This window comes from Heptranchias perlo, chromosome 25 (assembly GCF_035084215.1).
Source record: "Heptranchias perlo isolate sHepPer1 chromosome 25, sHepPer1.hap1, whole genome shotgun sequence".
Classification (NCBI taxonomy): domain Eukaryota; kingdom Metazoa; phylum Chordata; class Chondrichthyes; order Hexanchiformes; family Hexanchidae; genus Heptranchias; species Heptranchias perlo.
Genome location: NC_090349.1, coordinates 26,007,653 through 26,033,308, shown reverse-complemented (window position 1 = coordinate 26,033,308; position 25,656 = coordinate 26,007,653). Strand labels below are relative to the sequence as shown.

The 25,656-nt window shown below is 41.3% G+C and overlaps 1 protein-coding gene across 8 annotated transcripts in view; it reads right to left on the bottom strand.

The window, feature by feature from the left end:
- The window catches only part of kdm2bb (lysine (K)-specific demethylase 2Bb), a 239,778-nt gene that overhangs the window by 105,931 nt on the left and 108,191 nt on the right, over positions 1-25,656 (bottom strand). For all 8 annotated transcript variants that reach the window (XM_068005804.1, XM_068005806.1, XM_068005802.1 and 5 more), the window contains 2 exons: positions 24,856-24,962; positions 2,375-2,468 (listed from right to left, as the gene is read on the bottom strand). In XM_068005804.1, the coding sequence (XP_067861905.1) occupies positions 2,375-2,468; positions 24,856-24,962 (201 nt within the window). The remainder of the gene's footprint in view (positions 1-2,374; positions 2,469-24,855; positions 24,963-25,656) is intronic.

Below are 25,656 nucleotides of genomic sequence, written 5' to 3'. Positions count from 1 at the left end.
ATATTTTTCCCTGTGGTTTGAATTACTTCAAAATAATTCAAAATTCTGCAGGAGCAGAACTGAATATACATGGATATTATAGAGCTATTTTCAGTTCATACATCTCTCTCTCTAATATATATATAGTTGTTGAAATAGCCATTTACATGATGTTCCATTACACAATTCCTCAAGCAATTCGGGAGGTGATTTTCCCAAGGTCAACCAGAGGCAGCAGTGCTTATGGAGGTTAGGTTGGGTGCTACATGCCACCAATTTTTCTGGCTGTGGGTGAAATGAGCATTCAAGTAACGACAAGTGATTCTGCAATATAATATGGAGGAGGGCGGGGGGGGGGGGAGGAGGGAATAGATCAGATCACTGCACAGTTCACCAATCTCACTAAATAGTGCGATGTAGGTGGAACTAATCAGAATACCTGAATAAGACAGACTGCTTATAAAACGGAGACTCTTCAAAATGGTCACATTTTCCATTAATTAGCTTTTCAAGTCTCTAAAAGGTGCACAGGTAAAAAAAATTACATTTTAAATTGTTTGGTAATTTTCTTAATGCTGTGATATGCAGTATTGACCTTTCCATGGCCCATGCCATTTCATTAAAAATCAAAACCATGCTTATAAAACAAAATACTAAGCACTCTAACTCCTAAATAAATTTCCAAAGCAAACAAGCATATGAATGCTCAATTGTACTCTGACCTCTCTGTCCTTGGCCTCTTACACTGTTCCAATGAAGGTCAACGGAAGCTCGAGGAACAGCACCTCATCTTTCATTTAGGCACTTTACAACCTTCTGGACTCAACATTGATTTTAAGAACTTCAAATCATAACCACCGCTCTCATTTTTCAGACAGCAGGTGCCGGTAATGGTTCTGATGTTGCCATTTACAGCTCCTTTAGACCCATCTTTTGTTTCTTTACTTGTCCCATTACCACGCTCCTTGCCTTGCACAAACATCCTTTTGTCATTTAATCACTCCTGCCCTCTGCCCTATCAGAGACCTTCCCTTTTGTTCTTTCCTCCCCTCCCCTTCCTCTCCCGGTTTCCCTGGCTCTGTACTTGCTTAAAAACTGTTTAATCTTCTACTTCTTCCAGCTCTGACGAAGGTTCATCGACCTGAAACGTTAACTCTGTTTCTTTCTCCACAGATGCTGCCTGGCTTGCTGAATATTTCCAACATTTTCCATTTTTATTAAAGGCTGCATGTTCATTCTGTTTTCTGGAGACGAGTGTGTAGTACAAGTGATTGCAAAAAAGGGAGGGAGAGAAAATAGATTGAAAATGCTTTTGAAAAAAAATCTACAATGTTCATTTCAAAAATACTTCTTAAAAAAAACAGCCCACCCGAAAAGACTGGTTTGAGACATTTTGTGCATGTGCAGGAGAATATGGCAGTCACGATTGGTACCTGATCACACCTTCTAATAGCTTTACAGGTGATATTAATTTGCCTGCATCACAACAATAACAACTTGAATTTATATAGCACCTTTAATGCAGAAAAACATCCCAATGCATTTGAAAAACATAGGGAGAAGTTTTCTACTTTTTGCTAATTATAGTGAAATCATAAAGTGTGTATTGGAATGTGTCTTATTTCACTATAAATAGTGAACAGTGAAAATCTTCCTTGATAGTATTTTTCACTCAAGTCATCAAGTCGTATTCATAGCCTAATTTGTAGGTAAGACATTATTTTCTTTAGAGCAGCCTGACTACACACCACTCACCATCTGAGAAGCTGAACAGGTTATTGGTTTCCAGGACTCTGACATTGGTAGCACTCCACAAGAGTTGGCTACGGCTGACTTGCAATTTAATCTCCCTCCCTCAGAAAGGATATCTTGTTTCCATCCACTGCCTTTTAAACAGTTTGCCATGATGCCGAGTTCACAACTTGCCATTCCATACTCAGCTAGCTTATTCATGCATCAGAAGGCTACGCACTACTCTCAACCATGGAGGGTATCACACCCAAACATATCCTATCCTCACCTCATATCCAAACATGCCACTTTCCAGCAGGAGTAAGGGGAGAGTATTCCAGATCAATTAACTCAATATAGTCCATGAATCAAACCTGGGATCGTCTGATCCATACGGTTCACAATTATGCCAGGTGAAGCCTTTACTCAGCAAGGGAGCCCCATATTTTTGTTTTTGATTTGTTACACATTAAATTAACCTTTTCTGTTTATATTGTCCCAAAAATGTTTCTCTCATTTGTTAATCCATGTTTAAAATGATCTTGGCTTTAAATATCATCAAGTAAGCATTCGTTTATATACAAAGTTCTCAATTTTCAAGTTTATTAAATTGAAAAAAATAACAATTCAAATGCTGCAGGTAAACAAGTACTTCACTACTCACCTTCCCTCCTCGAAGAATGTGATACCAGACAGAAGTGCCACCAAAATCAATGTGAAAATCTGTGTAGCACCCTTTGACGCTCATTAAGCAGTACCTGCAGAGAAAGCATTTAACAATTAATCACCTCATGCTTTAGCAATCAGTAAGTTGTTGACCTACATGAGGATTCAATCATGACCAAGAACAGCAGCAAGTTATGTCCTCTAGTGACATGATGGAGGTCAACAGGATACAACACTTAATGCAAGGTATCTGCTTTGAACATAACTGTAGTGTTTATTAATTCCAACAAATTTTAGGATGTCATTTTTTTTGTTTTTGGGTTTCGATATAATTTTTTGTACTCCAAGGAAATCGGCAAATAGTGTATGACCCTCACTGCATCATTGACAGCCATACTGCAGGTGTGTTTCAAAGACTGGTAGTGAAACGGACACATTAGAAAAAAAAATTGTGTAAAAGATGGAACAACTTCCAAATGGGAATTCGTCATTGGTTGTAAGTTCAAAGTACACTGAATTAAAGGGGCAAATGAAAGTGGTTAACATTTAAGGAACATTGGTTGATCCTTTATTTTCCAAAAAGGTAAAAAAAATCTCATATTATTCCGTAATCCATCTCAAATCCAGCATTCAAACTGAAAAACAAATTCTCAGTTCTAAGGTGCCTGCATTTTAATGGAAAATGAGTAAGTGCTCTTCTAACGCCTTCTCAATTGGAAGTAGATTTATTATAAAATTACTTCCATCTGTTAACGTAGAGCTTCTACTTGTACACATCTAATCTAGTTGAGGAATCCAGCTAGCAAATTTATGGCCCACAAGCATGTTAACTTAGTTACACATTTTTGTGTGTGGAAAATCATTTTCTGCAATTCTATTGCATATCTGTAAAGCAGCTGCACCCAGTTTCACAAGTGAACAGAAAAAGCCAATTAGTGCCCTGGTTATACAGTACCAAACAGCAGGGCAAAATACTCAATGCAATCACATACCAGCACTCCATCAATTACACTTCCAACACATATAATCACAGGCCAACATCCACATATATAAGTATTTCTAAAAAAAAAGACTAACTAAAAATCTGACTGCACATCTGTAGTACAATCAAATAAACCTGCTGCAAACATTTGCTGCCTTCCGCTCGCTGCATGAATCCCCAGTCCTGTTAGATTCAGCAGCAGCCATCAGCTGTAACTAATGGCTGAATCATACTGAACTGATGCTCCATGCACCTTACAAATAATTCAGCTGTTAATCTGAACCCACCATTACTCCGGTTGCTGCTTTTTGTGGGTTATGTTGTGTCAGCGTTGGTGAACTCTTCTAAGGATCATTTATTGTCTCATCTTCTCTTCACTTATTGCCTTCATTTTAGAGATAGAATCTAAGCAGTATGCAGGCAATGCACACTCTCGTCTGCTGATAGGCTGTGAAGGACTGTACCAGGTGGCAACAGCAGCAGTCTGCGGATCAGAGCTGCTTCTGGTTAAGGAGAAGTCCGCTGCCTAGCAACAGGATCCAGGATTGAGGTTGACAGAAAGATATGCACTGATGTCATGAAGACAGCTCAGGCAATTTACAGGGTCTAATAGTCTTTGTTCCCCATTGTTACTGTTCTCCTGACTCAGCAATGGTAACAAGACCCTCCATGTTCCTTGCAGAGTAATTGCCAGAGAGATCCGGGTAGCCATCAATACCACAACTTGTGTGAACCTGCATAACCTATTTTAGGAAACATGCTGGTACTTACATAACCATCATCTGTTTTAGGTTCTGTTACTGCACAATTAAAGAGGCAGACTCCCTGTAGTTGGCCACCACAGAACACTGGGTAAGACTCTGTATGTAAGCTTGCAGGTGACAGTGTTGGGGATCTTAATTTTAATTAGAATTATTACAGTTCATATCGGAAGATAAACAAAAGGACATAGGTATTTCTAATGTATTTCTGAACTCAATCTTTTATGGGGTGTAGAATTACCATAGCAAAATGTACAAAAAATGTGTTTTTAAATAGTAATCAAAATGCTGAAATAGTTCTACAGATTACTTTAATTCTACAAAACAATATTTAGATTTTTAAATCTGCACAGATGATAAGAAAAAGATGCACATTTTGAGAAAATGCAGAAAGAACTGAAAGAATTAACTGGCATTAGGGTTATCACAACCTGTCCCACTGATGTAGTTATAAAGATAACTGGAAGAAATGTGGAGATGGTGGCAGGATGATATCTCAATATGCATAAAAATCAACCAGTCTCAATCCCTAAATCTACTTTAAGAGTTCTTTTTTATAATACAACTGTCCATTTTCGCATTGACATCAACATCTACTGTTACTGTGCCATCTGTCACGTGTCTTTAGTAAAGCACGGGTGAAGACAAATAATATTTATCTGCATTTCACCTTGTCAAATCAGATCACATTGGGTATTGCTCTAAATTTGATCGTCTGAAAACCGCTGTTTAGTTGCATTTTAATAATGCTTACAGGTCTTCTCCACAGCCTAAAGGGGAATTAAGGATTCTATTGTTCACACAATGAACTGAAGCAATCAGCATTACTACGAACACTTTTATGTTCCATGCATAAACCCTATCGGATAGCAAATCCATCACTGTCAGTAACAGGCATTAGACTCTAATAATACATTTCAGAAAAGATAACTGGCAATTACATGCTTCCTGTCACAATAAATACAAACATTTCCACAGAAAATCAATTAAAATGACTAATACACCCAATACCTTAAGGAATAAAACAGTGAACTGGGAGTCAATTAGGCTTTTTGTCAGATCCAGGTGTCAGTTAAAGAGCTATAGGCACAGTAGGGGAACATATTAACTCTGTAGCAAGACTGGAAAGACAGTAGGGATTCCATCACATTTATTTAATGAGAACTATTTGCCAGTTTCTCATGGCAACCTTTCTTAGCTTGCAAATTAAGGTGTGCGATATTATCGCAAGAATACTTGTCCACTATTTTAACAGAAGCGTCAACCCATTTATTTTAGATGGGTCCGTGCTGAGCCATCTAACCTCAATCAATGTAGCAGTTGGGGAGCTACAACAGGCTTTCATGTGCTAGCTTGGGGGATGGGATAATAGAGGAAAAAAAGTCAGCCAAGGTTCCCATTCTTGTTTGATGTTCAGTAAACCCCACCCCCCCACTGGAAACTACATGTATGGGGATATCATGTGAAGACAAGACTGGGGTCTCACTGATGTCCATCTTACAATCAAACAGCCTACCATCACTCACTCCGTAAACTTACACATGAACAACAGCTGATTGGGTAAAATACCCATGAGCAGTACCCATGAAACTGTACCCTAGCACGAGTAAACGCTTCTTCATAAGAGAGGAGAAAATTGGAGCAGAAAGAAAATTTGAAGATATATATATATTTTAAAATTAAAAATTAAAACATCTGCACATACAGACTTAACACTTTATTGCAGAGGCAAAACAATGTTAAAATACTGTGTGCTTCTAAGCCTGAGAATATTCTAATTTGCAGAGTTCCCTGACCAAACAACAATTAAACTCAGATAGACCTATGGCTCCGTTTACCAAACAATTAGACTTTGTGGCCTCTCATCTCCTTTGCTTTGGGTCCTGTTATTTCCTCCACTCATCTTGCGCTCTCCTCAATGCCACACGCCATTAAAACTGCAACAGCGAAGGGTCCAATAAACAGCCACCAATGCACATTGATCAACACTAGACAACGTTAACTAATCAATACTTATTTTAAAAATGTAATTGCATACATCACAAATCCATTAAAACACAATATCTCTCCCCCCAACTCCGCCTCCCAATAATACAACTCCCCTTCGGACCACAATAATATATTACCCATTACATAACACTCCACTGCTTAGAAAACATACCATCCAACATCCTATGAGAAACATCACACGAAATCTACCAGCTTTATATACAAATAAAAAAGTTCTGTATTGCATGAGCCTCTATCAGTCACACTTCAGACATCACACCTTCTTACATACAAATGTTTGTGGCACACTTGCACTTGATTGGCTTAAATTTGACATTCATAAAACAGCAATAAATCACAACTGAACAGGTAATGTCACACTAACCAGCAAGTAGAAATGAAAACCATCAAGATAAAAAATCTATGAATCCAAATGGGCAGTCAGCAACAATTACAAACTAGACAAACCAATTAAATCACAAAGTATTTTTTTTAAATCCATGACTGCAGTCTTGGGTTGTGCACTAAACTGAGCCCTTACTACTGGAAATAATTTAAAATACAACTAATCCCAAAAAAATTACAAGAAAATAATTAAACTCGTGTGTGCCAAATATTAAGCATTTTTTGTCTATAATGTATCATGAAATTAGTTTCTTTCCTTCAGTGATGGTACATATAGAATTAAAACGCAGATGCAGTCACAGAAAGTGGCCTAGCTTATTTTGATACACAATCAAAACATGAACAAGCAGGGTATAGAGTTCATGTCTGGCCAGGTTTCCAAGGGAGATCGAGGCGATCAATTCAAATACGAGCATCTTATGGATTTTGTTTTTTTATTGGCAGCTCTTTTGGAGTGAAACATATACTTTAATGTTCTTTGCTCATCACTTGAAAAAAATATTTCTAAGCCTATCTCGTTAAAATTGAGCTGTTCATCTGAAGCCATTAGAGAGAATGATAGGAGAGAGAGAGAGAGAGAGAGAGAATGATAGGAGAGAGAGAGAATGATAGGAGAGAGAGAGAGAAAGAATGATAGGAGAGACAGAGAGAGAGAATGATAGGAGAGAGAGAGAGAATGATAGGAGAGAGAGAGAGAGAGAGAGAGAGAATGATAGGAGAGAGGGAGAGAGAGAGAGAGAATGATAGGAGAGAGAGAGAATGATAGGAGAGAGAGAGAGAGAGAGAGAGAGAATGATAGGAGAGAGAGAGAGAGAGAGAATGATAGGAGAGACAGAGAGAGAGAATGATAGGAGAGAGAGAGAGAATGATAGGAGAGAGAGAGAGAATGATAGGAGAGAGAGAGAGAAAATGATAGGAGAGAGAGAGAGAATGATAGGAGAGAGAGAGAATGATAGGAGAGACAGAGAGAGAGAATGATAGGAGAGACAGAGAGAGAGAGAGAGAGAATGATAGGAGAGAGAGAGAATGATAGGAGAGACAGAGAGAGAGAATGATAGGAGAGACAGAGAGAGAGAGAGAATGATAGGAGAGAGAGAGAGAGAGAGAATGATAGGAGAGAGAGAGAGAAAATGATAGGAGAGAGAGAGAGAATGATAGGAGAGAGAGAGAATGATAGGAGAGACAGAGAGAGAGAATGATAGGAGAGACAGAGAGAGAGAGAGAGAGAGAATGATAGGAGAGAGAGAGAATGATAGGAGAGACAGAGAGAGAGAATGATAGGAGAGACAGAGAGAGAGAGAGAATGATAGGAGAGAGAGAGAGAGAGAGAATGATAGCAGAGACAGAGAATGATAGGAGAGACAGAGAGAAAGAATGATAGGAGAGAGAGAGAGAATGATAGGAGAGAGAGAGAGAGAGAGAGAGAGAATGATAGGAGAGAGAGAGAGAGAGAGAATGATAGGAGAGAGAGAGAGAGAATGATAGGAGAGAGAGAGAGAGAGAGAGAGAGAGAATGATAGGAGAGAGAGAGAGAGAGAGAATGAGAATGATAGGAGAGAGAGAGAGAGAGAATGATAGGAGAGAGAGAGAGAGAGAGAGAGAGAGAATGATAGGAGAGAGAGAGAGAGAATGATAGGAGAGAGAGAGAATGATAGGAGAGAGAAAGAATGATAGGAGAGAGAGAGAGAGAGAATGATAGGAGAGAGAGAGAGAGAGAATGATAGGACAGAGAGAGAGAGAGAGAATGATAGCAGAGAGAGAGGGAGAGAGAATGAGAATGATAGGAGAGAGAGAGAGAGAGAATGATAGGAGAGAGAGAGAGAGAATGATAGGAGAGAGAGAGAGAGAGAATGATAGGAGAGACAGAGAGAGAGAATGATAGGAGAGAGAGAGAGAATGATAGGAGAGAGAGAGAGAAAGAATGATAGGAGAGAGAGAGAGAGAGAATGATAGGAGAGAGAGAGAGAGAGAGAGAATGATAGGAGAGAGAGAGAGAGAATGATAGGAGAGAGAGAGAGAGAATGATAGGAGAGAGAGAGAGAGAATGATAGGAGAGAGAGAGAGAGAGAGAGAATGATAGGAGAGAGAGAGAGAGAATGATAGGAGAGAGAGAGAGAGAGAATGATAGGAGAGAGAGAGAGAGAGAGAATGATAGGAGAGAGAGAGAGAGAGAATGATAGGAGAGACAGAGAGAGAGAGAATGATAGGAGAGACAGAGAGAGAGAGAGAATGATAGGAGAGACAGAGAGAGAGAGAGAATGATAGGAGAGACAGAGAGAAAGAATGATAGGAGAGAGAGAGAGAGAGAGAATGATAGGAGAGAGAGAGAGAGAGAGAATGATAGGAGAGAGAGAGAGAGAGAGAGAATGATAGGAGAGAGAGAGAGAGAATGATAGGTGAGAGAGAGAGAGAGAGAGAGAATGATAGGAGAGAGAGAGAGAGAGAGAGAGAGAGAATGATAGGAGAGAGAGAGAGAATGATAGGAGAGAGAGAGAGAGAGAGAGAATGATAGGAGAGACAGAGAGAGAGAATGATAGAGAGAGAGAGAGAATGATAGGAGAGACAGAGAGAGAGAATGATAGGAAGAGAGAGAGAGAATGATAGGAGAGAGAGAGAGAGAGAATGATAGGAGAGAGAGAGAGAGAGAGAGAATGATAGGAGAGAGAGAGAGAGAGAGAGAATGATAGGAGAGAGAGAGAGAGAGAGAATGATAGGAGAGAGAGAGAGAGAGAGAATGATAGGAGAGAGAGAGAGAGAGAGAATGATAGGAGAGAGAGAGAGAGAGAGAATGATAGGAGAGAGAGAGAGAGAGAGAATGATAGGAGAGAGAGAGAGAGAATGATAGGAGAGAGAGAGAGAGAGAATGATAGGAGAGAGAGAGAGAGAGAGAGAGAGAGAGAGAGAGAATGATAGGAGAGAGAGAGAGAGAGAGAATGATAGGAGAGAGAGAGAGAGAGAGAGAATGATAGGAGAGAGAGAGAGAGAGAGAGAATGATAGGAGAGAGAGAGAGAGAGAATGATAGGAGAGACAGAGAGAGAGAATGATAGGAGAGAGAGAGAGAATGATAGGAGAGAGAGAGAGAGAGAAAGAATGATAGGAGAGAGAGAGAGAGAGAATGATAGGAGAGAGAGAGAGAGAGAGAATGATAGGAGAGAGAGAGAGAGAGAGAGAGAATGATAGGAGAGAGAGAGAGAGAGAATGATAGGAGAGAGAAGAGAGAGAATGATAGGAGAGAGAGAGAGAGAATGATAGGAGACAGAGAGAGAGAATGATAGGAGAGAGAGAGAGAATGATAGGAGAGAGAGAGAGAGAGAGAGAATGATAGAATGATAGGAGAGAGAGAGAGAGAGAATGATAGAATGATAGGAGAGAGAGAGAGAGAGAATGATAGGAGAGAGAGAGAGAGAATGATAGGAGAGAGAGAGAGAGAGAATGATAGGAGAGAGAGAGAGAGAGAATGATAGGAGAGAGAGAGAGAGAGAATGATAGGAGAGAGAGAGAGAGAGAGAGAATGATAGGAGAGAGAGAGAGAGAGAGAGAGAATGATAGGAGAGAGAGAGAGAGAGAGAGAATGATAGGAGAGAGAGAGAGAGAATGATAGGAGAGAGAGAGAGAGAGAGAGAGAGAATGATAGGAGAGAGAGAGAGAGAATGATAGGAGAGACAGAGAGAGAGAATGATAGGAGAGAGAGAGAATGATAGGAGAGAGAGAGAGAATGATAGGAGAGAGAGAGAGAATGATAGGAGAGAGAGAGAGAGAGAGAGAATGATAGGAGAGAGAGAGAGAGAGAGAATGATAGGAGAGAGAGAGAGAGAGAGAGAGAATGATAGGAGAGAGAGAGAGAATGATAGGAGAGACAGAGAGAGAGAATGATAGAGAGAGAGAGAGAATGATAGGAGAGAGAGAGAGAGAGAATGATAGGAGAGAGAGAGAGAGAGAATGATAGGAGAGAGAGAGAGAGAGAGAGAATGATAGGAGAGAGAGAGAGAGAGAGAGAATGATAGGGAGAGAGAGAGAGAGAGAGAGAGAATGATAGGAGAGAGAGAGAGAGAGAGAATGATAGGAGAGAGAGAGAGAGAGAATGATAGGAGAGAGAGAGAGAGAGAGAATGATAGGAGAGAGAGAGAGAGAGAGAGAATGATAGGAGAGAGAGAGAGAGAATGATAGGAGAGAGAGAGAGAGAGAATGATAGGAGAGAGAGAGAGAGAGAGAGAGAGAGAGAGAATGATAGGAGAGAGAGAGAGAGAGAGAATGATAGGAGAGAGAGAGAGAGAGAGAGAATGATAGCAGAGAGAGAGAGAGAGAGAATGATAGGAGAGAGAGAGAGAGAGAATGATAGGAGAGAGAGAGAGAATGATAGGAGAGAGAGAGAGAGAGAAAGAATGATAGGAGAGAGAGAGAGAGAGAATGATAGGAGAGAGAGAGAGAGAGAGAATGATAGGAGAGAGAGAGAGAGAGAGAGAGAGAGAATGATAGGAGAGAGAGAGAGAGAGAATGATAGGAGAGAGAGAGATGAGAATGATAGGAGACAGAGAGAGAGAATGATAGGAGAGAGAGAGAGAATGATAGGAGAGAGAGAGAGAGAGAGAGAGAGAGAATGATAGAATGATAGGAGAGAGAGAGAGAGAGAATGATAGGAGAGAGAGAGAGAGAATGATAGGAGAGAGAGAGAGAGAGAGAATGATAGGAGAGAGAGAGAGAGAGAATGATAGGAGAGAGAGAGAGAGAGAATGATAGGAGAGAGAGAGAGAATGATAGGAGAGAGAGAGAGAGAGAGAGAGAATGATAGGAGAGAGAGAGAGAGAGAGAGAATGATAGGAGAGAGAGAGAGAGAGAATGATAGGAGAGAGAGAGAGAGAGAGAGAGAGAATGATAGAGAGAGAGAGAGAGAATGATAGGAGAGACAGAGAGAGAGAATGATAGGAGAGAGAGAGAATGATAGGAGAGAGAGAGAGAATGATAGGAGAGAGAGAGAGAATGATAGGAGAGAGAGAGAGAAAGAATGATAGGAGAGAGAGAGAGAATGATAGGAGAGAGAGAGAGAGAGAGAGAATGATAGGAGAGAGAGAGGGAGAGAGAATGAGAATGATAGGAGAGAGAGAGAGAGAAGAGAGAGAATGATAGGAGAGAGAGAGAATGATAGGAGAGAGAGAGAGAGAATGATAGGAGAGAGAGAGAGAGAATGATAGGAGAGAGAGAGAGAGAGAATGATAGGAGAGAGAGAGAGAGAATGATAGGAGAGAGAGAGAGAGAGAAAATGATAGGAGAGAGAGAGAGAGAGAATGATAGGAGAGACAGAGAGAGAGAGAATGATAGGAGAGACAGAGAGAGAGAGAATGATAGGAGAGACAGAGAGAGAGAGAGAATGATAGGAGAGACAGAGAGAAAGAATGATAGGAGAGAGAGAGAGAATGATAGGAGAGAGAGAGAGAGAGAGAATGATAGGAGAGAGAGAGAGAGAGAGAGAGAGAATGATAGGAGAGAGAGAGAGAGAATGATAGGTGAGAGAGAGAGAGAGAGAGAGAATGATAGGAGAGAGAGAGAGAGAGAGAATGATAGGAGAGAGAGAGAGAATGATAGGAGAGAGAGAGAGAGAGAGAGAGAGAATGATAGAATGATAGGAGAGAGAGAGAGAGAGAATGATAGGAAGAAGAGAGAGAGAGAAGAATGTAGGAGAGAGAGAGAGAGAGAATGATAGGAGAGAGAGAGAGAGAGAGAATGATAGGAGAGAGAGAGAGAGAGAGAATGATAGGGAGAGAGAGAGAGAGAATGATAGGAGAGAGAGAGAGAGAGAGAATGATAGGAGAGAGAGAGAGAGAATGATAGGAGAGAGAGAGAGAGAATGATAGGAGAGAGAGAGAGAGAGAGAGAATGATAGGAGAGAGAGAGAGAGAGAATGATAGGAGAGAGAGAGAGAGAGAGAGAGAATGATAGGAGAGAGAGAGTGAGAGAGAATGATAGGAGAGAGAGAGAATGATAGGAGAGACAGAGAGAGAGAATGATAGAGAGAGAGAGAGAGAATGATAGGAGAGAGAGAGAGAGAGAAAGAATGATAGGAGAGAGAGAGAGAGAGAATGATAGGAGAGAGAGAGAGAGAGAGAGAATGATAGGAGAGAGAGAGAGAGAGAGAGAGAATGATAGGAGAGAGAGAGAGAGAGAGAGAGAATGATAGGAGAGAGAGAGAGAGAGAGAGAGAATGATAGGAGAGAGAGAGAGAGAGAGAGAGAGAGAGAATGATAGGAGAGAGAGAGAGAGAATGATAGGAGACAGAGAGAGAGAATGATAGGAGAGAGAGAGAGAATGATAGGAGAGAGAGAATGATAGGAGAGACAGAGAGAGAGAATGATAGGAGAGAGAGAGAGAATGATAGGAGAGAGAGAATGATAGGAGAGAGAGAGAGAGAGAAAGAATGATAGGAGAGAGAGAGAGAGAGAAAGAATGATAGGAGAGAGAGAGAGAGAGAATGATAGGAGAGAGAGAGAGAATGATAGGAGAGAGAGAGAGAGAATGATAGGAGAGAGAGAGAGAGAATGATAGGAGAGAGAGAGAGAGAGAGAGAGAATGATAGGAGAGAGAGAGAGAGAGAGAGAGAATGATAGGAGAGAGAGAGAGAGAGAGAGAGAATGATAGGAGAGAGAGAGAGAGAGAGAGAGAATGATAGGAGAGAGAGAGAGAGAGAGAGAGAATGATAGGAGAGAGAGAGAGAGAGAGAGAGAGAGAATGATAGGAGAGAGAGAGAGAGAATGATAGGAGACAGAGAGAGAGAATGATAGGAGAGAGAGAGAGAGAGAGAGAGAGAGAGAGAGAATGATAGAATTGATCGGGAGAGAGAGAGAGAGAGAGAGAGAGAGAATGATAGGAGAGAGAGAGAGAGAGAGAGAATGATAGGAGAGAGAGAGAGAGAGAGAATGATAGGAGAGAGAGAGAGAGAGAATGATAGGGAGAGAGAGAGAGAGAGAGAATGATAGGAGAGAGAGAGAGAGAGAGAATGATAGGAGAGAGAGAGAGAGAGAGAGAGAGAGAATGATAGGAGAGAGAGAGAGAGAGAATGATAGGAGAGACAGAGAGAGAGATGATAGGAGAGAGAGAGAGAATGATAGGAGAGAGAGAATGATAGGAGAGACAGAGAGAGAGAATGATAGGAGAGAGAGAGAGAATGATAGGAGAGAGAGAATGATAGGAGAGAGAGAGAGAGAGAATGAATGATAGGAGAGAGAGAGAGAGAAAGAATGAGGAGAGAGAGAGAGAGAGAGAATGATATAGGAGAGAGAGAGAGAGAATGATAGGAGAGAGAGAGAGAGAATGATAGGAGAGAGAGAGAGAGAATGATAGAGGAGAGAGAGAGAGAGAGAGAGAATGATAGGAGAGAGAGAGAGAGAGAGAGAGAATGATAGGAGAGAGAGAGAGAATGATAGGAGAGAGAGAGAGAGAGAGAGAATGATAGGAGAGAGAGAGAGAATGATAGGAGAGAGAGAGAGAATGATAGGAGAGAGAGAATGATAGGAGAGAGAGAGAGAGAGAATGATAGGAGTGAGAGAGAGAGAGAGAATGATAGGAGAGAGAGAGAGAGAGAGAATGATAGGAGAGAGAGAGAGAGAGAGAATGATAGGAGAGAGAGAGAGAGAGAATGATAGAGAGAGAGAGAGAGAGAGAATGATAGGAGAGAGAGAGAGAGAGAATGATAGGAGAGACAGAGAGAGAGAGAATGATAGGAGAGAGAGAGAGAGAGAATGATAGGAGAGACAGAGAGAGAGAATGATAGGAGAGAGAGAGAGAGAATGATAGGAGAGACAGAGAGAGAGAGAGAATGATAGGAGAGAGAGAGAGAGAGAGAGAATGATAGGAGAGAGAGAGAGAGAGAGAATGATAGGAGAGACAGAGAGAGAGAATGATAGGAGAGAGAGAGAGAGAGAGAGAATGATAGGAGAGAGAGAGAGAGAGAGAATGATAGGAGAGAGAGAGAGAGAATGATAGGAGAGAGAGAGAGAGAGAGAGAGAATGATAGGAGAGAGAGAGAGAGAATGATAGGAGAGAGAGAGAGAGAGAATGATAGGAGAGAGAGAGAGAGAGAATGATAGGAGAGAGAGAGAGAGAGAGAATGATAGGAGAGAGAGAGAGAGAGAGAATGATAGGAGAGAGAGAGAGAGAGAGAGAATGATAGGGTGAGAGAGAGAGAGAGAATGATAGGAGAGAGAGGAGAGAATGATAGGAGAGAGAGAGAGAATGATAGGAGAGACAGAGAGAGAGAATGATAGGAGAGAGAGAGAGAGTGAGAATGATAGGAGAGAGAGAGAGAGAGAGAATGATAGGGAGAGAGAGAGAGAGAGAGAGAATGATAGGAGAGAGAGAGAGAGAGAGAGAATGATAGGAGAGAGAGAGAGAGAGAGAATGATAGGAGAGAGAGAGAGAGAGAAGGAGAATGATAGTAGAGAGAGAGAGAATGATAGGAGAGAGAGAGAGAGAGAGAGAATGATAGGAGAGAGAGAGAGAGAGAGAGAGAATGATAGGAGAGGGAGAGAGAGAATGATAGGAGAGAGAGAGAGAGAGAATGATAGGAGAGAGAGAGAGAGAGAGAGAGAGAGAGAATGATAAGAGAGAGAGAGAGAGAATGATAGGAGACAGAGAGAGAGAATGATAGGAGAGACAGAGAGAAAGAATGATAGGAGAGAGAGAGAGAATGATAGGAGAGAGAGAGAGAGAGAATGATAGAATGATAGGAGAGAGAGAGAGAATGATAGGAGAGAGAGAGAGAGAGAATGATAGGAGAGAGAGAGAGAGAGAATGATAGGAGAGAGAGAGAGAGAGAATGATAGGAGAGAGAGAGAGAGAGAATGATAGGAGAGAGAGAGAGAGAGAATGATAGGAGAGAGAGAGAGAGAGAGAGAGAGAATGATAGGAGAGAGAGAGAGAGAGAGAGAGAGAATGATAGGAGAGAGAGAGAGAGAGAGAGAGAGAATGATAGGAGAGAGAGAGAGAATGATAGGAGAGAGAGAGAGAATGATAGGAGAGAGAGAGAGAATGATCGGAGAGAGAGAGAGAGAGAATGATAGGAGAGAGAGAGAGAGAGAATGATAGGAGAGAGAGAGAGAATGATAGGAGAGAGAGAGAGAATGATAGGAGAGAGAGAGAATGAGAATGATAGGAGAGAGAGAGAGAATGATAGGAGAGAGAGAGAGAGAATGATAGGAGAGAGAGAGAGAGAGAATGATAGGAGAGAGAGAGAGAGAGAGAGAATGATAGGAGAGAGAGAGAGAGAGAATGATAGGAGAGAGAGAGAGAGAGAATGATAGGAGAGAGAGAGAGAGAGAATGATAGGAGAGAGAGAGAGAGAATGATAGGAGAGAGAGAGAGAGAGAATGATAGGAGAGAGAGAGAGAGAGAGAGAATGATAGGAGAGACAGAGAGAGAGAATGATAGGAGAGAGAGAGAGAGAGAGAGAGAGAGAGAATGATAGGAGAGAGAGAATGATAGGAGAGAGAGAGAATGATAGGAGAGAGAGAATGATAGGAGAGAGAGAGAGAATGATAGGAGAGACAGAGAATGATAGGAGAGACAGAGAGAGAGAATGATAGGAGAGACAGAGAGAGAGAGAGAATGATAGGAGAGAGAGAGAATGATAGGAGAGACAGAGAGAGAGAATGATAGGAGAGAGAGAGAGAGAGAGAGAGAATGATAGGAGAGAGAGAGAGAATGATAGGAGAGAGAGAGAGAGAGAGAATGATAGGAGAGAGAGAGAGAGAATGATAGGAGAGAGAGAGAGAGAATGATAGGAGAGAGAGAGAGAGAGAGAATGATAGGAGAGAGAGAGAGAATGATAGGAGAGAGAGAGAGAGAGAGAGAGAGAGAGAGAGAGAATGATAGGAGAGAGAGAGAGAGAATGATAGGAGAGAGAGAGAGAGAGAGAATGATAGGAGAGAGAGAGAGAGAGAGAGAGAGAATGATAGGAGAGAGAGAGAGAATGATAGGAGAGAGAGAGAGAGAGAGAATGATAGGAGAGAGAGAGAGAGAAATGATAGGAGAGAGAGAGAGAGAATGATAGGAGAGAGAGAGAGAGAGATGATAGGAGAGAGAGAGAGAGAGAGAGAATGATAGGAGAGAGAGAGAGAGAATGATAGGAGAGAGAGAGAGAGAGAGAATGATAGGAGAGAGAGAGAGAGAGAGAATGATAGGAGAGAGAGAGAGAGAGAATGATAGGAGAGAGAGAGAGAATGATAGGAGAGAGAGAGAGAGAGAATGATAGGAGAGAGAGAGAGAGAGAGAATGATAGGAGAGAGAGAGAGAGAGAATGATAGGAGAGAGAGAGAGAGAGAATGATAGGAGAGAGAGAGAGAGAGAGAATGATAGGAGAGAGAGAGAGAGAGAGAATGATAGGAGAGAGAGAGAGAGAGAGATAAGAGAGAGAGGGAGAGAATGATAGGGGAGAGAGAGAGGGAGAGAATGATAGGGGAGAGAGAGAGAGAGAGAATGATAGGAGAGAGAGAGAGAATGATAGGAGAGACAGAGAGAGAGAATGATAGGAGAGAGAGAGAGAGTGAGAATGATAGGACAGAGAGAGAGTGAGAATGATAGGAGAGAGAGAGAGAGAGAATGATAGGAGAGAGAGAGAGAGAGAGAGAGAATGATAGGAGAGAGAGAGAGAGAGAGAATGATAGGAGAGAGAGAGAGAGAGAGAGAATGATAGGAAGAGAGAGAGAGAGAGAATGATAGGAGAGAGAGAGAGAGAGAATGATAGGAGAGAGAGAGAGAGAGATGATAGGAGAGAGAGAGAGAGAGAATGATAGGAGAGAGAGAGAGAGAGAGAATGATAGGAGAGAGAGAGAGAGAGAGAGAATGATAGGAGAGAGAGAGAGAGAGAATGATAGGAGAGAGAGAGAGAGAGAGAGAGAGAGAGAGAGAGAGAGAGAGAGAGAGAATGATAGGAGAGAGAGAGAATGATAGGAGAGAGAGAGAGAGGAGAGAGAATGATAGGAGAGAGAGAGAGAATGATAGGAGAGAGAGAGAGAGAATGATAGGAGAGAGAGAGAGAGAGAATGATAGGAGAGAGAGAGAGAGAGAATGATAGGAGAGACAGAGAGAAAGAATGATAGGAGAGAGAGAGAGAGAGAATGATAGGAGAGAGAGAGAGAGAATGATAGGAGAGAGAGAGAGAATGATAGGAGAGACAGAGAGAGAGAATGATAGGAGAGACAGAGAGAAAGAATGATAGGAGAGACAGAGAGAAAGAATGATAGGAGAGAGAGAGAGAGAGAATGATAGGAGAGAGAGAGAGAGAGAGAGAGAGAATGATAGGAGAGAGAGAGAGAGAGAGAGAATGATAGGAGAGAGAGAGAGAGAGAGAATGATAGGAGAGAGAGAGAGAATGATAGGAGAGAGAGAGAGAGAGAGAGAATGATAGGAGAGAGAGAGAGAGAATGATAGGAGAGAGAGAGAGAGAATGATAGGAGAGAGAGAGAGAGAATGATAGGAGAGAGAGAGAGAGAGAGAGAGAATGATAGGAGAGAGAGAGAGAGAGAGAGAATGATAGGAGAGAGAGAGAGAATGATAGGAGAGAGAGAGAGAGAGAGAATGATAGGAGAGAGAGAGAGAAAATGATAGGAGAGAGAGAGAGAGAATGATAGGAGAGAGAGAGAGAGAGAGAGAATGATAGGAGAGAGAGAGAGAGAGAATGATAGGAGAGAGAGAGAGAGAGAGAGAATGATAGGAAGAGAGAGAGAGAGAGAATGATAGGAGAGAGAGAGAGAGAGAATGATAGGAGAGAGAGAGAGAGAGAGAGAATGATAGGAGAGAGAGAGAGAGAGAATGATAGGAGAGAGAGAGAGAATGATAGGAGAGAGAGAGAGAGAGAGAGAGAGAATGATAGGAGAGAGAGAGAGAGAGAGAGAATGATAGGAGAGAGAGAGAGAGAGAGAGAATGATAGGAGACAGAGAGAGAGAATGATAGGAGACAGAGAGAGAGAATGATAGGAGAGACAGAGAGAAAGAATGATAGGAGAGACAGAGAGAAAGAATGATGGGAGAGAGAGAGAATGATAGGAGAGAGAGAGAGAGAATGATAGGAGAGAGAGAGAGAGAGAATGATAGATGATAGGAGAGAGAGAGAGAGAGAGAATGATAGAATGATAAGGAGAGAGAGAGAGAGAATGATAGGAGAGAGAGAGAGAAAATGATAGGAGAGAGAGAGAGAGAATGATAGGAGAGAGAGAGAGAGAATGATAGGAGAGAGAGAGAGAGAGAGAGAGAATGATAGGAGAGAGAGAGAGAGAATGATAGGAGAGAGAGAGAGAGAGAGAGAATGATAGGAGAGAGAGAGAGAGAGAATGATAGGAGAGAGAGAGAGAATGATAGGAGAGAGAGAGAGAGAGAGAGAGAGAGAATGATAGGAGAGAGAGAGAGAGAGAGAGAATGATAGGAGAGAGAGAGAGAGAGAGAGAATGATAGGAGACAGAGAGAGAGAATGATAGGAGAGACAGAGAGAAAGAATGATAGGAGAGACAGAGAGAAAGAATGATGGAGAGAGAGAGAATGATAGGAGAGAGAGAGAGAGAATGATAGGAGAGAGAGAGAGAGAGATGATAGAATGATAGGAGAGAGAGAGAGAGAGAGAATGATAGGAGAGAGAGAGAATGATAGGAGAGAGAGAGAGAGAGAGAATGATAGGAGAGAGAGAGAGAATGATAGGAGAGAGAGAGAGAGAGAGAGAGAATGATAGGAGAGAGAGAGAGAGAGAGAGAGAGAGAGAGAATGATAGGAGAGAGAGAGAGAGAGAGAGAGAGAGAATGATAGGAGAGAGAGAGAGAGAGAGAGAGAATGATAGGAGAGAGAGAGAGAGAGAGAATGATAGGAGAGAGAGAATGATAGGAGAGAGAGAGGAGAGAGAATGATAGGAGAGAGAGAGAGAGAGAATGATAGGAGAGAGAGAGAGAGAATGATAGGAGAGAGAGAGAATGATAGAATGATAGGAGAGAGAGAGAGAGAGAATGATAGGAGAGAGAGAGAGAGAGAGAATGATAGGAGAGAGAGAGAGAGAGAATGATAGGAGAGAGAGAGAGAGAGAATGATAGGAGAGAGAGAGAGAGAGAGAGAGAATGATAGGAGAGAGAGAGAGAGAGAGAATGATAGGAGAGAGAGAGAGAGAATGATAGGAGAGAGAGAGAGAGAATGATAGGAGAGAGAGAGAGAGAGAGAGAGAATGATAGGAGAGAGAGAGAGAGAATGATAGGAGAGAGAATGATAGGAGAGAGAGAGAGAGAGAATGATAGGAGAGAGAGAGAGAATGATAGGAGAGAGAGAGAGAATGATAGGAGAGAGAGAGAGAATGATAGGAGAGAGAGAGAGAGAGAGAGAGAATGATAGGAGAGAGAGAGAGAGAGAGAATGATAGGAGAGAGAGAGAATGATAAGAGAGAGAGAGAGAGAGAGAATGATAGGAGAGAGAGAGAGAGAGAGAGAGAATGATAGGAGAGAGAGAGAGAGAATGATAGGAGAGAGAGAATGATAGGAGAGAGAGAGAGAATGATAGGAGAGAGAGAGAGAGAGAGAGAATGATAGGAGAGAGAGAGAGAGAGAATGATAGGAGAGAGAGAGAGAGAGAATGATAGGAGAGAGAGAGAGAGAGAGAGAATGATAGGAGAGAGAGAGAGAGAGAGAGAATGATTGGAGAGAGAGAGTGAGAGAGAATGATAGGAGAGAGAGAATGATAGGAGAGAGAGAGAGAGAGAATGATAGGAGAGAGAGAGAGAGAGAATGATAGGAGAGAGAGAGAGAGAATGATAGGAGAGAGAGAGAGAGAGAATGATAGGAGAGAGAGAGAGAGAGAATGATAGGAGAGAGAGAGAGAGAGAATGATAGGAGAGAGAGAGAGAGAGAATGATAGGAGAGAGAGAGAGAGAGAATGATAGGAGAGAGAGAGAGAGAATGATAGGAGAGAGAGAGAGAGAGAATGATAGGAGAGAGAGAGAGAGAGAATGATAGGAGAGAGAGAGAGAGAATGATAGGAGAGAGAGAGAATGATAGGAGAGAGAGAGAGAGAGAGAGAATGATAGGAGAGAGAGAGAGAGAGAGAGAGAGAGAGAGAATGATAGGAGAGAGAGAGAGAGAATGATAGGAGAGAGAGAGAGAGAGAGAGAGAGAATGATAGGAAGAGAGAGAGAGAGAGAGAGAGAGAATGATAGGAGAGAGAGAGAGAGAGAGATGATAGGAAGAGAGGAGAAGAGAATGATAGGAGAGAGAGAGAGAGAGAATGATAGGAGAGAGAGAGAGAGAGAATGATAGGAGAGAGAGAGAGAGAATGATAGGAGAGAGAGAGAATGATAGAATGATTAGGAGAGAGAGAGAGAATGATAGGAGAGAGAGAGAGAGAGAATGATAGGAGAGAGAGAGAGAGAGAATGATAGGAGAGAGAGAGAGAGAGAATGATAGGAGAGAGAGAGAGAGAGAGAGAGAATGATAGGAGAGAGAGAGAGAGAGAGAATGATAGGAGAGAGAGAGAGAGAATGATAGGAGAGAGAGAGAGAGAATGATAGGAGAGAGAGAGAGAGAGAGAGAGAATGATAGGAGAGAGAGAGAGAGAATGATAGGAGAGAGAATGATAGGAGAGAGAGAGAGAGAGAATGATAGGAGAGAGAGAGAGAATGATAGGAGAGAGAGAGAGAGATGATAGGAGAGAGAGAGAGAATGATAGGAGAGAGAGAGAGAGAGAGAGAGAATGATAGAGAGAGAGAGAGAGAGAGAGAATGATAGGAGAGAGAGAGAATGATAAGAGAGAGAGAGAGAGAGAATGATAGGAGAGAGAGAGAGAGAGAGAGAGAGAATGATAGGAGAGAGAGAGAGAGAATGATAGGAGAGAGAGAATGATAGGAGAGAGAGAGAGAATGATAGGAGAGAGAGAGAGAGAGAGAGAATGATAGGAGAGAGAGAGAGAGAGAATGATAGGAGAGAGAGAGAGAGAGAATGATAGGAGAGAGAGAGAGAGAGAGAGAGAAAGATAGGAGAGAGAGAGAGAGAGAGAGAATGATTGGAGAGAGAGAGTGAGAGAGAATGATAGGAGAGAGAGAATGATAGAGAGAGAGAGAGAGAGAGAATGATAGGAGAGAGAGAGAGAGAGAATGATAGGAGAGAGAGAGAGAGAATGATAGGAGAGAGAGAGAGAGAGAATGATAGGAGAGAGAGAGAGAGAGAATGATAGGAGAGAGAGAGAGAGAGAATGATAGGAGAGAGAGAGAGAGAGAATGATAGGAGAGAGAGAGAGAGAGAATGATAGGAGAGAGAGAGAGAGAATGATAGGAGAGAGAGAGAGAGAGAATGATAGGAGAGAGAGAGAGAGAGAATGATAGGAGAGAGAGAGAGAGAATGATAGGAGAGAGAGAGAGAGAGAGAGAATGATAGGAGAGAGAGAGAGAGAGAGAGAGAGAGAGAATGATAGGAGAGAGAGAGACGAGAATGATAGGAGAGAGAGAATGATAGGAGAGAGAGAGAGAGAATGATAGGAGAGAGAGAGAGAGAGAGAGAATGATAGGAGAGAGAGCGAGAGCGTGTTCATGGACTAACAGCAACTCAGTCCTGTTTAGTGTATCCAATGCTATTGCTTGATATTTTACTATCTTAAGAGGAAGGATATTAAGTATTCTAAAATGGGTTATTGCTTCTGTTCACTTATTCATTTACTGTTTGGCAGTTTTCAGCATAAGCCACGGTCTAGTGAGGTGTTGATTCTACCAGCTTCTGAAGCTAGGAAAATCAAGTAACGGCATTTGATGTAAACAATAACCCAAATTACAGTGTTCAGTTTCGGTTCAACCTCTGGGTTCACGACAAATTACCTATATACTGGGCAGGTAAAGGTACACTCCAGGTCTTTGGAAGCAAAGCTAACCTACGGGAGTTATCTCAGACAATGAACCTGCAAAAATTAAAGATCCATTAAAGGAAGAACTTATCCATCCAATAGTATTTTTTGTGTTAGAAATGCTTCCAACAATGTGTTCCACGGGAGACCTGTGTCCGTATCCGAGGCTCATTCATACAAATTCCCAGACGTATTACTGTTTGCTAAAGAGACTTAAGCTAACAAGCTGCAGCTCCCTGCATACATTTCTGTATGCAACTTCTAGCAATGTTTCAAGAACCAACATTTACAAGGCTTAGTCCCCTTGTAGTGAGAAACTACTGAGAAAAAACTCCACAGAACCATTTTATATAATAACCAGAATTTATTTTAAACATCAGAACAATATAAAACCTGAACTCTACAATTTTTTTCTGAGGTAACTTTAGAAACAAAAATGGTCTCCTATATACTAGCTAATGTTCTGCAAGTAAGAGAGGCAAACATAGCCGAGGAGAAAACCAATGAGCATGGAAGGACTCGAAGCAGGTCTGTATATTTTATAATATATTTAATGTATCACATTATACAAATTTCTGTCACACTTGCACTTGATTGATTAAAAATTCTTATTGATAAAATAGGGACAAATCACAACAAAGCAAATAAACTTCCAATGAAAAGCTAAAGATGTATATAAACCGTCCGCAAAAGCTACTAATCAATAAAAAGGCAAACCAATCAAATTACTCAATTTTTATGAATATCTTTTTGGCTGCCATCTTGGGCTCTCATACTGGAAATAATATTTGCAACATAACAGGTATAAATGAGTAATTAAAAAAAAACACAATTAAACTTACTTGTATACTAAAAATTTGCATTAAAAATATGTCTCAACATTTTCCTTGGAGGCCTTTGCTTCTGAGAAGCCAAAGGCGTGGGTTTATCAGGCTACCCAGAGCCAGTGCCAGCTAAATTGACTCAAAGTGACAACAGGCTAAGATCCGCCACGTATATATCTGTGCCTACAACTTTGTGACTTTTTTATGATTGACAAGACTGGCCTTTCACAAACAATACCAGGACTTGTTTTTTGTAAAAACATTTAAACAAGCATTTTTTGGGGGGGAAAAACAATGTATATAACAAGGGGTTGTTTGTTTATACAATTTATGTTTATTAAAACACTAATGTATTTACTAACTTTGAAAGATATATTCCTTCCACTCCTTCACTTACGTTCTTCACCATTTCTTGAGAATACTACTCTGCTTTAGCTTTTAATCTCAATGTGCAACCCTGGGTTTTGGTGTTAAGGTCTTCTGGCCCCCCCTTGCATTCTCCATGTTAATGTTACTAAGTGTCCACTCCAGACGTGTAGAAGGGCAGCACAACTTGGCAATGTCCCTCAACTTCCAAGCTTCTATGCAGAATAGGTTTTCTGACTGGGGTCCTTGGATAATGGAGATCCCGAAGGGTGCATCAACAACACCCCCCCACCACCACCACCATAACGGTCAGATTTCTGAATTATTCTGTATTTTCTGACTAACTAGTACACTACTTCTGCTGTATACTAATAAAAATGTTTTATGCAATTATAGCATTGTTTTTGTAAGGGTAGCTGACACTGTCTTGCAAAAGTTAGGACAGGGGAGTCCCTAGGACTGCGTCAGAGGTCTATAGACCCACAAAAGTTTACAGTACAGAATGAGGCCCTCTGGTCCATCGTGTGTGTACCGGCTCTTTGTTAGAGCAATCCAAATATAATCCTGCTGACCTGCTCTCTACCACCTCCGCCATAGCCCCGTATCTTCCTCAGCTTCAAATATTTATCTTACCCTTCCTTTAAAAGATGCAGTCACTTCTGTCTCAACTACTCACTCCAACAAAACATTCAATGCTTTAACAACTCAGTGTAAGGACATTTGTCTTAAACACTCTCCTCAGGCTCAGTGAGGATTTTGAATAGATCAACCAGAGGAAATAACCTTTCCCTATTCAACCCATCAGAATCTTAAAAACTTATATTAAATCTCCTCTGCGCCTTCTCGGCTCCCAAGGAAACAAGCCCAGTATCAGAAGGTCCTAGGTTCAATTCCCAGTCTGTGGTGAGTTAGCTGAACTCAAACTCTATCACAGCTCAAAACAGAAAGATAAGTCATGTGTCAACAGTCAGATGGACACAACATCGTCTAAAAGAAAATAACTTCTATTACGACTGGGAGTACCATGAATACAACTCACACGGATGACCGGTTCAGGCATCCCATGTAATTTACCCCATTACCCGGACTTAACAATAGTTTCTGGAACAGAGCTCCAGGATAAGAATCAGTATGGCTGCTCTCAAGTCCGCACCATTAATTAAATGCAAAAATCTCAAAATTGGATCCTTAAGTAAATCTTAAAAATAAAATGCATCATGATTCAGCCATGAGGTATTATTAAGAAGGTAAAAGTTTAGATTCCAAATGTTTGCTTTCAGCATTAAAAAAACAAACACTCTGACTTACTTCTGAACTTTGGGATATTTCATTTCTGCGATTGCATTTGTGGAGTCGATTTGCTTCTCTTTTAAATGTCGTGGCCACATGTTGTCCACCCAGTCCACCAAGTCCACCTGAAACAAACATTGAACATCTGTAGGAGTCACTAAATAAAAAATGAGGTAATTTCAGCTCCAGAAACCATTACTCTTTGCAGAAAATTATATTTTCTTGTTTCAGTGATCTTTAATTTACAAATAACCTGATTGTGGATGGTCAACGTCCCTTCACACAAAAATGACAGTCAATTCAATTAGAAACTAAAAAGCTAAGCAATGCTCACAAAATGTTCTGCCAAAAAAGAGCTTTAATAGAGGTTGTCTAGAAAATCTTTCAGAAGTTAGTCCAAGTTTGGCAGGAATAGAATGCGTATGCACACTTAGGCCAATATTGAATGAAATCATTACTGCAGGATATCAGCTTTATTCAGTACTGTTTTTATAGAACAATGATCCTGGAGGATAGACATCATCCAAGTGGTATATACTTTCAAGATGTTTGTGGTCTGCTATGTTGAAAATTTGTTGGTTACAGTAAATTTCAGTCAGGTCAAAGAAGTTCGTCAAATAAAAAAAAACTTTGGTGTTACACAAACCACTTCACTTTCAGGGAACTCTAAAAAAAGTTAAAAAATAAGAAAAAACTTGAACGCTAGAAAGCAGAAAATGCAGGAAATACTTACAACCAAGCCTGATACTGTCAGCAACCAATGTTCACACATGCACATTTTCCAACAGGATCGCTGGATAATGAAACAGGAACAGGCAC